This window comes from Lampris incognitus, chromosome 4, assembly GCF_029633865.1.
Source record: "Lampris incognitus isolate fLamInc1 chromosome 4, fLamInc1.hap2, whole genome shotgun sequence".
Taxonomy (NCBI): Eukaryota; Metazoa; Chordata; class Actinopteri; order Lampriformes; family Lampridae; genus Lampris; species Lampris incognitus.
The window spans coordinates 41,933,871-41,947,614 of record NC_079214.1 but is presented as its reverse complement, the minus strand read 5'-3'; the positions used below and the strand labels follow the sequence as shown (position 1 = coordinate 41,947,614).

The 13,744-nt window shown below is 44.5% G+C and overlaps 1 protein-coding gene across 1 annotated transcript; it reads right to left on the bottom strand.

The window, feature by feature from the left end:
* Positions 1–2,531: 2,531 nt before the first annotated feature.
* Positions 2,532–6,416, bottom strand: LOC130111145 (mucin-2-like). The gene is made up of 5 exons (XM_056278194.1): positions 6,280–6,416; positions 3,665–4,546; positions 3,476–3,538; positions 3,251–3,329; positions 2,532–3,127 (listed from the first exon to the last, which is right to left on the bottom strand). Exons 1-5 carry the CDS (start codon positions 6,389–6,391, stop codon positions 2,947–2,949), a joined length of 1,317 nt encoding a protein of 438 aa, XP_056134169.1. The 5' UTR covers positions 6,392–6,416; the 3' UTR covers positions 2,532–2,946.
* Positions 6,417–13,744: the final 7,328 nt, after the last annotated feature.

Below are 13,744 nucleotides of genomic sequence, written 5' to 3'. Positions count from 1 at the left end.
GAACCTTCTGCCTTCTCATCTCAGTTGTCACATTTAACCAATTCTGCTAAAATCATGGAAGTTTAGTTCATGGGGACAGAATATTAATCAATTGAAACACTGTCCCCTGTGTAGTATGCTGAAAGAACGGGTCGGGTAAAAGACTGCATTGCTTTTGATTGTATGACGTCTGGGATTACACCCTGTTGTCGCCACACATGGTCAAGCCTAAGCGTTGGAGCTTAGCTCTGGACTTAGACCATAAGAGGGATGGGCACAGCCTCCATATGTGGCAATGTATTTATAAGCAATGACTGACGTACATACCGCAGGGCATGTTGCATACAGACCACCTAGGGGCAGTGAGAATACTTGTAAGATTCCCTCCCACGTGCAGGCTCAACATATCAGGATTCTGTTTTTACTTTATAACTATTGATCATGTGTGTAACTGAGTTTTGTTTGCTGGCAAAATGTGTGTTGAGCGTTGGAATGTATGTGTGTGTGTATGTGTATATATACACATATATATATATATATATATATATATATATATATATATGTGTGTGTGTGTGTGTGTGTGTGTGTGTGTGTGGTTTTGCATGTGTGTGTATCCATGTCTGTGTGTTTAACAAAGGGTCAGCGAGAGAGAGACGGAAGAAGATAAAGGGAAAGAAAAAGAAAAATGATGACGATGTAAAGAGAGAATGAAGGGTTTTCTCTCTAACTCTGTGGGCCTGTGCATTGCTCTGTGTTTTGTCTCAAACTGTTTATTCCTTTGCTAAATGACAACCTTGCCTTGAAGATGTCAACTGCAAAGTGCAGTCAGTATGATGATAATGACATTGCTGGATAAAATTAAGTCTATCCATTTCATTAGACTTTTAGGACTGACGTTGGATTAGATGAGTATAAAAGGTTTGGTTCTCTCTCCACCAGCCAGCTTTATTATACACTTATGGTGAGGAAGGCTGGGCCTTCCTTATGAAATCTTCTTTGGCTTTTGCTGTAACTGTACTTGGTTTCAACACATTAATATAAAGAAAATTAAAGAAAATTGCGGATGAGTCTAGGATTATTCATGTATTGGCATGTCTGTTTGGTAGTTCACACTAAATTCTGCCTCCTGGACCTGAACAAATCTGATGCCGAAACAAGATGGTCATTGGATATTTGTCGAATCTTTGCAGGTCTTTGAGTTGTATATAGCAACTTCGTTTCTAATTTAGCTGAAACAACTGGATGATCATTTTTTTTTCTTTTTGCACCAGCTTATATCTTCATGTTTAAAGTGCCTCCTTGCACTTTGTCTTTATATTTTATCTAGTACAAGTGTATGATTCAAGTGTATAGTACTTTTTTGTGAATTGAAATCACTTTTTTGTTAAAAAGTTTCTATGAAAAAAATCACCATATAACAAAATTGTAAATAGAACAATACTGATTGTCCTTCTATTGGTAGTGATCCTGCTAGTTGTCTCTAAAATATTACAGACAGTAACTTTGGTCTGGAGAGAGAGAGAGAGAGAGAGAGAGAGAGAGAGAGAGAGAGAGAGAGAGAGAGAGAGAGAGAGAGAGAGAGAGAGAGAGAGAGAGAGAGAGAGAGAGAGAGACGCTGTACTTTCACCAGCACAGAACAGTGTCCAAATTTTCTGCAGAGAGGATACATAAAAGTCCAAATGCTTTTCACTTGTTTGATAGTGAGTGAAGTGAATGCTGTGACTTCTTACTTTGGTTATTTTGCATGGTTATAAGTGAATGAATTCTCAGTGTAATTAATGCAAGTTTGTGGGCATTGGTGTGGTGGCTACATCTAGCAAGCCACTTTTTATCTCAACTCTGCCTCTTCCAAATGTTCCATCATCTGTGATTATCATCACCTCCTGAGCTGATACGACCCTCTTTTCATTCACAATTATTTCTATCTCCTCGTTTTTTTTTGGGTCATATTTTGTCCTAGACCCTTGCTGTAAATAAAAATATATTCTTAGTTATCAGACCAGGATAAACAAGGATTATAGATTTTTGTATGAATATATATGTCAAAATGTATATTTAGATAATAAAGCATTTATTTTCTATCTCTCTTTTTGATTCAATACACATATCGGTCCAGAACTTTAATATTAATCTTGTTTGACACCTTCATTAAAATTAATTGTTGCTCTATATGTCCTTTGATGTTGCGTGTGTGAATGCGAGTGGGACTGAACAGGGTCATGTATGGTTAAATAAGCCCTAAAATAAACAACAATATCTGTCAGACAAATGGACTAAAAGTGTGGAAACATTTCAATACCTGTGTGTAAATACTAATGGAAACAAATAAATGTGCATTGACGAGGTGCCTTTGTGATTATTTGTCAAATGGGCAGATATGACACAGTCATGATTATAACTGTATTAAATGTTTCTAAGCCCAGCGTTTCACACATCTTAATCAGCTGTATTGTGGTGATAATCAGGAAATTACATTCAAGACATGTTGCTGAAAACAACTAAAGACAGCTAAAAAATAATTGCATATAAAAATTTCTAAATTACAATGCAGGCTGATGGCATGTTAAGATACAAATGTTACATTTTTGCTTTATTTACAGTGTAACAGTGGGAAACGAAACAGTGCAAAGACATTTCAAGTGCATTTCAGTTAAATGTGATTCGTGGTTCTTACATGACAGTTTTTCAACATTACATTGCCGGAAAATGTTTACAAGGAAATACATCAATAAATACATAGTAAATACATACTGTAGATATCTTTGAAAGTTTCAAAGTAAAAGTTAGGAACAACAAACGGTCTACTACTCTTATGCTGGCTGGGCTTGGAGCCCTGAGAAACCTGAGGAACCAATGAAGCCTGTCGTTCGACAGGCTAAGCAGTTCTGTTCCTCTGAACACATTCATCCGATCAAAACACACTCATCCAATGATGAGTGTCAAGCCTCTCTTTGCTCAGGATTTGTCTCAAGGCAATGGCTCTTTCTCTGGAAGCTCATTCAGAGGGATGATAGTGTACTCATCTCCATGTTTGTTCTCTGTGGGCCTTTCCTGACGCAGGAAAGTCTCCATCTCCATCTCCCTTTTCTGGCTGCTGGAACTGTCCTTGGTATCCTCTTTTCTGGAGTCTTGGCTTGGTCCATACCACCTAAGAAATGTGTGATGGTGAACATGATAAAGATGAAAGGTCAGGAGAATACATGCTTCAAAAGCAGTTTCAGATTTAACACGAGTATTTTATTTTGTATATGGTCAGCAAATAAAATCTCACTTGTCTCTGGTAGCGATGGCAATGCAGACTAATACCATTGCTGCCAAACCGACAACAAAACCAAGGATGATCATCCAACCTGGGGATATGAAAATAGGTAGAATTAGCTACATCCAATTTCGGGCTCTCTAAAACTATTAATGCTTGATTGTGTAAAACTTTTTTTAACCAGATGTTGAAAAAAAGGCTGTCAGCCCCACAGAAATTCCTTGTTTTTTGACTCACTTGGTGTGCTGTGTCTATGTTCCTTGTCTGTGTGAGCATGCCTATATTTTTTTTGAGAAGCCTCTTTAAAGAAGAAAACAGAGAACAGTGAGTAAGCAAAAAATATTCTCTCACAAAGAGTAAATCAATGTTAAAATTATATGATTACAACATTAGGAATAATCATTAGGATGAGTCTTAAATATTTACCATCAGTTCCATGATACACCTTTATCTGTTCATTTTCCAATAGTTTAGGGGTCAGTGTTTGCTCCTCCTCTTCAGTGGGAGCTGCCACCATTGGTACATCTGATAGTCCTAAACTTGACCCTTCCTCTTCCGTGAAGATGCTTTGAAATGTTTTAGTGGCAACAGCAGCTGTGGATGAGGGCAAAGTGGTGCCAGGCTTTGTGGTGCTGTGGTTATCTGCACTAGAAGTTGGGCTGGTGCTAAGCGTTGGACTGGAGGTAGTACTAGCACTTGTGTCAGAGCCAAGGGCAAAGCTCCCTTCTTGTACACCCTCTGAAATGGGGCTGTGACTGGGGGTGGCAGGAAAAGCTGAGCTCAGGCTCATGGTGGTCAGGCTTGAGTCATGTGAGAAGACAACAGGCTCGGTGTGTTGTGAGACAACGTTCTGGCTAGGGGCTAAGCTCGATACATGCACAGTTTGCGTTGTTTCCTCAACGAGTGGATGACCTTCCTCAATACCCCGTGTCGATGTAGGGCTAAAGCCAGAGTGAGTGCTTTGGGTGGAGTCCACATTTGAAATGAACACATCTCCATCTGTCAGGAATGAGGTGGATGTTGAGCTCTGTGTAGGCCAGACACTTGGATTTGGATAGAGATCCCCACTGCCCTCTAGAAATCCACTGGCCTCTGTTGTATCAGGTTCACTGGAGGCAAAACTAATGGTAGTACCCTCTGCAGACATAGCAGTGAGCTTGTGTATGGTGTCTGATAGCGGTACAGTATTGTTACTTTTGGATAATTCAGTTGTGATTGAAGGTAAATACGAGTGCTCCATGATAAAACCATCTGTTATGGCCTCTCGGAGAAAGTCATCCTCAGTATTGGCAGGTATTCGGGTCACCTCTAAGATAAAGGGAAAAAAAAGAGATTCAAAGATCATTAAAAGTGACACTCCTTTAAGTGGCATGCCCTGACCTGACACAGGAGGAAATTCACTGAGCTTTGAAGTCTTAGAATAACAGAACACCCGAGTGAGTTTACAAACATCTTCCAAAATGTCATGTGTGAACTTGACTGTGGTCCGATGAGGCTTTTGATGAGGTGTGGTTAAGAGACAGGGTGAGTAATGATTAACTTAAGTGACTAATAGTTTGTGTCTGAGCTTGTGTTAACAAAACCGAGGCGGCTTCATCAAATTATTCTTTTTCATCAAAGCATACCACACAGTTTTTGACACACCCTAAATGAGTAAACCATGACTGTTCAGTTCTGTCTATCTGCTCAGATATATGGGTGTCATGGCACCAAGCTGTTGATCTTGAAAGAGGAAGTAAGGTACAAAAAAGGTAAAAGTGTGTTTATCAGACAACCTCCTCACCAGTGGAGATTGTTTTGTTTTTTTTGGTTTTGCAAAAATTAAATCATTGATCATCATATCATTATCACCCTTGCATTTGAAGACCAGTTTTTTCCGTATCTTTAGTGAGGCAATTCTTCCAAAAAGTTTTTTTTTCATACAATGTTACAATTTCATTTAGCAGATGCTTTTATACCATGATGTGTGAATTTTCTCATTTCTTTCTCTTGGAGGTTAGCAGAACCATTTGCATTTTCTCTTTGTGCTGTACTGCATAAGAACTGAAGATATTCATGAGGGGTTAAGGAAAGTTAATATATTGAAATCCGAATCGCTTCAGGACCACACGGCATGCCTTTCTTTCCAGTCATGTTCACTACTGGTGATCACTATGAAGCTACTGTGTCTTTATACTTGTACAACAGGATCCCCACTGATCCCCTGTTTCACCTTAGTCAGGATATACGCATTAATGCACCTCCTGGAGAAGCTCAGCAAATTTCTACAAAGGCTTCTGTGTGCATCTAGGAGGGTCAATGAAATCTGTGCACCAAAAATGTAACAGTACTCGGGAATCCTTCAAGACAGAGTTGAGGCCACGAGTCGGGCCTGAAACATAAGGAGTATCTTAGGTGAGGCGGAGAGAAGTGCTGGCTCATGGGTTAAGTTAAAGGACAGGCTGGGAATAACTTAAATTCCAGAAGCCTATGTAGATGAGTTTCTGGATGTCGACAACACTGTCTGCAAAAATCAATGACTAAACCTTTCATCAAATGATTTCAGTAGTCATCAACATTTCAGTGGCAGATAGATATTTTACTGACCAAGACTACATTCCTTTGTATGGAACATCAGCAAATGAAAGAAGAGTCCCCAGTAAGCAACGAATCATCACATTTATTTTATTGAATTTGAAAATAAAAAAGAAACAAAACACCTAGATAGATAGATAGATAGATAGATAGATAGATAGATAGATAGATAGATAGATAGATAGATAGATAGATAGATAGATAGATAGATAGATAGATAGATAGATAGATAGATAGATAGATAGATAGATAGATAGATAGATAGATAGAGAGAGAAAGAGAGAGAGAGAGAGAGAGAGAGAGAGAGAGAGAGAGAGAGAGAGAGAGAGAGAGAGAGAGAGAGAGAGAGAGAGAGAGAGAGAGACAAAGACAGAGACAGAGATGGAGCAATGGAGAGAAAGAGCGAAAGAGCAAAAGAGAGAGGAAGGAGAGAAAGAAAAGGAATGAAGAAGACTACTGTCACTTACCATCAACAGGTAATGACTGAACCTGGGTCAGAAGTCCGAAAATAACCCCAAGAAGAAGGGTCCTCATGTTGAGCCAAGAAACTGGTGATGGAGGGATCAAATGAGGATTCATGACGATAACTCCGCTGCTCTGTGATTCAAAGACTGTGAACAATGTTGTGCTTGGACGGGGGAAATCTTTACCGCAGTTTTTATAGTGGTACGTAGTAGGAGTCACATCAGCGCAACAATGGTTGGTGACACATGCAAGGGGGCTGGCACACCTGCCCACACACCCTCCTTCCCAAAGATTTTCTCACACACCTGTCTTTTGCAGCATTTGCTTTTTTCCCCCTCAGACACTCAGAGCTACTCACGATATCCACACAAAGGTTATACATCAGTCAACATGCAAATTAAAAAACAAAAACAAAAACAAAGGCTGTTCTGCCCTTTGGTCATTAAAGGGGCTGGGGCAATGTTCTCATCATTTATTGACTTTTCTATTCCCCATCAATGGGAAGGCTAAAAGAAGCTTTCAGACACAGGAAACACACACAACAGTCCATATTAATTTCACTGTAGCGCAGCAGCCAGTAGTTGTATGGCAAGACCTCTGCGACATCTGACAAATCTCACCTAACAAGTGACTTCAAAGTCAATAGGTCTGGCACTGTAAAATACTGTGGCAAGCTGTTAGGCAAAAGACTAGGATTATAGGGAAACATGAAAAAAGATCATTATCATCATCCTTCGAACAGTCGAGGTGGCATTCACAACGTAATGAAAAAAGAGCCTTGCTACAATAGCTCTCAATGGTAACTTTATTAAACAGAGTGATGTTTTGAGCAAACGTTGTTCCTCAGTTTTCAAGATTAGGAATGTCCCCCAGGCCTTTAAAAGACCCCCCCCCCACACACACACACACTTGAATAAATAGAATAACATTGTATGGCTCCAATGAAAGCATCACACCATCTCTCATCAACGTTTTATTTCTATATCTTCTATGATGTTCCCCACCACAAGATTGATTTAGACAAAACAATCATCTTGATTGTCTGGTGTATGTGAGTATGTCTACATTTTATAATTAACTCATAATAACCCAGGTTCTATGTAGAATAGAGACGTGAATAATAACATAGATTTTTTGGAATCCTTCAGGAACTGATGTGTTAAAACACGAGCACAGCTCTTGAATACAACTTGAGATTTCAGGTCAAGCACAGGTATCTATGCAATACGTCACTTATGACTCAGAGGTAATGATAACAATCAAATACGCAGAATATGTGGGCGGAAACTTGTCCAATCTTGCATGCCACACCCATGTGAAACTCACTTTTGAATTGCGCAAGGCAGAAAAAGAAAAGGTTCAAGGTTCCAACACACAAATCCTGCGCTCATCTGCACTGAAACGCAATAGCCAGCTTTCAATGCCACGACTTATTCAAGGCTATTCAGGGTGATTCAGAGTTCTGGTCATCTGCACAATGTGGATGTCAAACAAGATTAGTCTGTAGACCAGGGTCCACATCTCATCCTCTGACATCAAGGACATTTTTTGTGGAAAATATACGAGGAAATCATATCAATTATATTTTTGAATTTAAAAAAAAAACAAACAAAAACACAAAACAAAAGAAAATGAAATGTTTTTTTTTCTCTAGTAAAAGTTCACTCATAGATTTTCTATCCAAGGGTTGATGAGGAATTTCTAACTATGTACATTTATCAAGTACTACATTTAAGGAACATTTTCAGATAATATTTTGTTTTTTTAACAATTTTTGATTTAGGAGGAATATTTTGGATTTTTCAGTAACTTAAAAAGCTTTAACCCTTATGTACTTACTCACATTATTGATGATAAGGGCTGTGGCTCACAGTCACTTTGGCAACAGTAATGTATTTCAGTCATTACCAATTAGATTGACATAGCCCAAACAGTGAAGGCTAGAGTACTGTCAGAGTTATGCATGATTAAGGACTTATTCATTAGTGTCAGCAGAGCCAGAGTTGGTTGCAGACTGGAAAGCTTCAGTTTCTTTGGAAACACATAGTGCCTATCAGTTATGAAAAGGACAACCATTAATTTCCTTTGCATCACTGCATGGGTCCTAAAAGTTGTAAACAGACAACGTTTGGTCTCTTCCAGCTCAAATGCTTGAGATCTTTCTTAGTACCACCACACAACCTGTGGAATGTTTACTTGTTACTTTGTAGAAAACATTTTACCCATCTGACCATTAAACTCCTGACAGCACTAATGGTAACTGCACCCCCCTAAGCAACAACAATTCTACAAAGCGTATCCAAAGGAACTGAATCAAGTGCAATGAGAGGCGAAACGTCTTCACGGATATATAACCAAGTCCAGTTGCACTTGATTCAATTCCTTTGGATAACTATGACCTGGATGAATGAGAACATTCACAGACATCTACAAAGCGTAGTATCCACATCACATTGTAATCACAAAAGAATCTGGCCCAGTCAATCAGTGCTGGCCTTAAATCAGTCTGGGAGATATAAACCACACTGTGTTAGTTTCATGAACTACTAAGTCACAGGGTTCAAGGTGCTAAAACATATCTCTTTTCATTTCATCTAATCATCAGCTGCTTCTCCGGGGTCAGGTCGCGGTGGTAGCAAGCCAAGTAGGGCACTCCTTTGCAGTTTCTGGCTTCCTCTTCTTGTGTCCCCCCTCTTCTTCTGTTTACGCTGTTCGAATTCCGGGTCAGACTTGGCGCGCGGAAAGTTAGCGCGTGCGCAGATCGCCTCAACCAGCTCCAGTCCGACTAAGGTGTATACATGCAGAAGTAAATCGACTTCCAATCGCATTATCTCGGTGTGTTAGTCCGATTATTACAACTTCGATTTCAGTCGAGCTAACATGTTTACATGCATTTTAAAAGTCCGGTTTTAGTCGGACTAACGCAATAATTCGATTTTTTAAGTGTCGTGTTGTTAGATAGTGGTGTAGTGGTGCATATGCACTTAACAGAGTGGCATGGCATGCTTTTGCTAGGGGGATACAGAGGGTAATTAGCCTCTCACTTAGTCCAGTGGGTGTTTCAGTGAGGCTGGATATAATTCTGTTCTTAATTGCCAGTCCAACACCATGCTGATGTTGTCCGTCAGAGGGATAGCCTCTCCAGAAAAAGATGTGCCCTCCTTCCTCTCTCAGGGAGCCTTCACCCAGGAGCTTGGTTTCGCTGAGAGCAGCGATTTCCACATCTCAGCTACTCAGCAATCAACGCAGTCCTTCAATGTGGCCTGTTGCCATCATTATCAAGGAGAGTCCTAACATTCCATGTTGACAGTTTGAACAGGATCATTTTCTTGTTTTTACTGCAGGATGGGTTTCGCGGTAGGCATGGTAACCTACCCAGGAGATAGGTTGAGTGGACAATTTTTAGGCCACCTTTTTTAGGCCCCTCCCCAAATGGGGGTGAGCAGTGTGGTCCCTTAATAGGGCTGCTCAGTCACACAGGGGTCTGCCGAAAGCAGCTGCCACTCAATCTCAGCTGCTACCCATGCCGTTGATGTGCAGGGCTCTGACTAGGAGCTCCCATGCCAATTCTACCCTGCTCCCGTTGCCAGACACCCCAATGCAACCAAGCTTCAACCGGATATAAGGCCGGATATTGTACCCCATGGTCAGAGGTGAAGGCCTACCCAATGAGGTTTTTACAGTGCCACAGGGGGTGCACAGTGCTCAGTAGCACTGTCTTTAGCATTACAGGTTGGTCCTGGTGGCAAGGGCTTAGACCCAGGAAGACCAGTCACCCATCATGACTGCAGGAGGCTACTGGAAACTCCAGACTGTCGAAGAACTGCCTAATGTGTGCCACCAAACACGTTACTTTTTTCTCGGACTGTGCTCCCCTAGTCTTTGTCTCAATAGACTTCCCACAAGGCAGCAGGGCAGTAGTTGGCCATGAACAGCCTCTGGGGACCACTGCAGCTCCGAGATTCCCTACCAAATTTGCCTGAGGCTGAGGGGTGCCCAGTTACCATGTGTGGCCACAAGGACACCTGGCAGAGGTCTTGGTGAAGGAGAGGCTATGTACTGGAGGGGGAATGCTTACACACTAGGCTGCTTCCTTGTTCACCACAAGGGCTGGCCAGCGGCAGCAAGCTGTAGGAGGCAGCATGGCTCAGGAGGTAGAGCGGGTTGTCTAGTAATCAGAAGGTCGCTGGTTCGATACCCATCTCCTGAAGAGAGCGTGCTGAAGTGTCCTTGAGCAAGACACTGAACCCCTAACTGCTCCTGATGAGCAGGTTGGTGCCTTGCATGGCAGCCTCCACCATTAGTGTAATCAGTGTATGAATGTGTGTGTGAATGGGTGAATGTGAGGCATACATTGTAAAGCACTTTGAGTGGTTGGTAGGCTAGAAAAGCGCTATATAAATGCAGTCAATTTACCATTTAAGCTAGAGGTTAGAAAAGCAGGCGGTAAGCAAACATGCATCTTTCCTCTAACTACTGCACTAGACACACCACATCACTTTGTGCGACACACACGCACGCACGCACACACACACACACACACACACACACACACACACACACACACACACGGCTGCCACAAACTATGGTATTCAAAGGACAAAAAGTAAAACATAAATATTGCCCCTCCAGCATAGGGTACTTTCCTCTGGTGAGCTCCAGAACATCAGGGCTAGGACTAAAGAAGAAAGAAAGTCGCTTTATTTTGTTATTGTATTCTTAAAACGAATTGTATTGTTACAATGACATTTGTTCTCTGCATTTAACTCATCGTGTTGTATAGGAGTAGCGGGCAGTTGCAGCACCCAGGGACTAACTCCACCTCTTCTTTCCATTGCATTGGTCAAGTGCACAGGCAGGAGTATTAACCCTAACAGTATTAACCCTAGTCGAGCCATGGGACAATTTCTCGCCAAGATGACTTCTAAAGAACCTGACCTCTATATCCCCTCAGATGCAAACACCGCGACAGTCTACTTTGCTGCACACCAGAGAACATACTCCAGACACATAAACATTCAATTGTAGAGGAGCTCAAGCAGGAGTCGTGACAACTTTCTCTTTCGGCTACACAACATGCACCATTTATTCCTTCCACCATTACAACAACAACAAAAACCTGCGCAGCGGAAGTGTATCACTGTAAACACGAACCGAGAAAACAGCAGCTGTAAAGCAACATTCCTACCAGCTCAACAAGGGGAATTATGTATCCCCATAACCGCTACACACGTCCCCCCAGAATTCGCCTTAATACGAAAAGTCAGTGTGGCGAGGGGGGCGGATCTCTCTGCCCCAACGGCTCCGCTGAACAGGAGCTGGGGGCTGGTTAACCGCAGGCAAAGCAGCAGAGTCCTCACAGCTGGACCGGGGAAAGGGAGGGGCTGGGGAAGCAGGGGGCAGCTCGCCAGGGGAGGGGGGCAGGGCCAGACCAACAGGGCGGTCTAAGTCCAGGTGAGCAGGCTTGAGGCGGTCCACAGAAACCCGCTCCAGCCTGCTGCCAATCTCCACCACAAAGTGCTTATCTCCAGTGTCCCGTCCCCGAAATGGGCCGTCGTAGGGTGGCTGCAGGGGACCGCGGTGCGCGTCGTGACGGATGAAAACATATTCCGCTGACCGCAGCTCCGTGGGGACATAAGACTGAGAGCCGCCATGCTGAGAAGTGGGGACCGGTGCAAAAGCCCTGGCTTCCTCCTGCAGCGCAGTCCGTTGGCAGCTGGCGGACAAGGGAGCTGTGGCGGTGGGAAGGAAATCCCCCGGGACCCGAAGTGGCTGTCCGTAGACCAGTTTGGCAAATGAGGACTGGAGGTCCTCCTTGGGGGCCGTCGTGAGCCCAAGCATGACCCAAGGCAGTATGTCGACCCAGCGGTCGTCCTTGAGGGTAGCCCGCAATGCGGCCTTCATCGAGCGATGGAACCTCTCGACCAATCCATTCGCTTGAGGGTGATACGCTGTGGTGCGATGGAGCCTCACCCCTAAACCCGCGGCGATCTCCTCCCTGAGCGCTGACGTGAATTGCGGCCCTCTGTCCGAGGAGAGGTCAGATGGGGTGCCAAAGCGGGCGACTCAGGTTCCGATGAACGCTCGGGCAACCTCAGGCGCTGTCGTGGACGAAAGCGGGACGGCCTCTGGCCATCGCGTGGTCCTGTCAACCATGGTGAGCAGGTATGTGAAACCACGGACGTGGGGGGAGGGGACCTACCAGGTCCACATTCACGTGGTCGAACCTCCTCTCAAGTACCGTGAAAGGTATCAGGGGCGCCTTGACGTGCCGGAGCACTTTGGAGCGTTGGCACTCCACACAGGTGTCAGCCCAGTCCCTCACATCCTTTTTGAGTCCATGCCAAACAAACTTTGCCACCACCAACCTCTGTGAAGGCTTTCTGCCAGGGTGAGACAGCCCAAGGACTGCATCGAAGACCTGCCGCCTCCAAGCAGTTGGAACGACGGGTCGGGGCTGACCCGTAGAGACGTCGCACAGGAGCATGGCGTTGTCGAAAGCCACATCCTCCAACTGCAGGCTTGTGACGGCGTTCCTGCATGCCTGCACTCCTGGGTCGCCGGCCTGGTCAGCCGCCATCTGGCTGTAGTCGAGTCCCAAATGGGCGGCACCAGCGATGGCCTGGAAGAGACAGTCGGCGACTGGGTTGGACTTCCCAGCGACATGCCTCACGTCGGTGGTAAACTCTGAGATGTAGGCCAACTGTCGCTGCTGGCGGGCTGACCACGGCTCTGCCACCTTGGCCATCGCGAACAGCAGTGGTTTGTGATCGACGAAAGCCGTGAACTGACGGCCCGCCAGTAGGAAACGAAAGTGCCTAACAGCGAGGAAAAGGCCAAGCAGCTCACGATCAAAGGTGTTGTATTTGCGCTCTCTCAGGTTCAACTGCTGGCTGAAGAAGGCAAGTGGCTGCCACGCGCCGCTCACCCACTGCTCGTAAACCGCACCGACAGCGTAGTCCGAAGCATCTGTCGTGATGGCGATGGGCGCTACAGACACAGGGTGTGCCAGCATCGCCGCATCAGCCAGGGCGGCCTTCACATCCTTAAAAGCCTCGTCCCTCTCTGCAGACCAGTCCACGGCGTGTTTGGGGGCTGTGCCCTTCAGAGCCTCATATAGGGGGCGGAGGAGATTGGCAGCCCGGGGGGATGAACTGGTGGTAGAAGGACACCATGCCAATGAACTCCCGGAGGGACTGGGCCGTGTGTGGGCGTGGAAAGTCTGCGACGGCCTCCACCTTAGATGAAAGGGGTGCCGCCCCGTCCTTGGTGACCCGGTGGCCCAGGAAGTCGATGGTGCTCAGACCAAATTGGCATTTGGCCGGGTTAACTATCAACCCGTGCAGGCTGAGCCTCTCGAAAAGGGCTCTGAGGTGGGACAAGTGCTCGGACACGGAGGTGCTAGCGACCAGGATGGCATCCAAGTACACAAAGAGGAAAGGCAGGTCCCGCAACACTGAGTCCATG

Bases quoted from the DNA above. Each gene is read 5' to 3' on its own strand.
- LOC130111145 (XM_056278194.1), bottom strand. From the start codon at position 6,391: ATGAATCCTCATTTGATCCCTCCATCACCAGTTTCTTGGCTCAACATG. The intron at 4,547-6,279 runs GTAAGTGACAGT...CCTTTATCTTAG, and splicing joins TCAGTCATTACCTGTTGATG to AGGTGACCCGAATACCTGCC. The intron at 3,539-3,664 runs GTAAATATTTAA...TCTTCTTTAAAG, and splicing joins GGTGTATCATGGAACTGATG to AGGCTTCTCAAAAAAAATAT.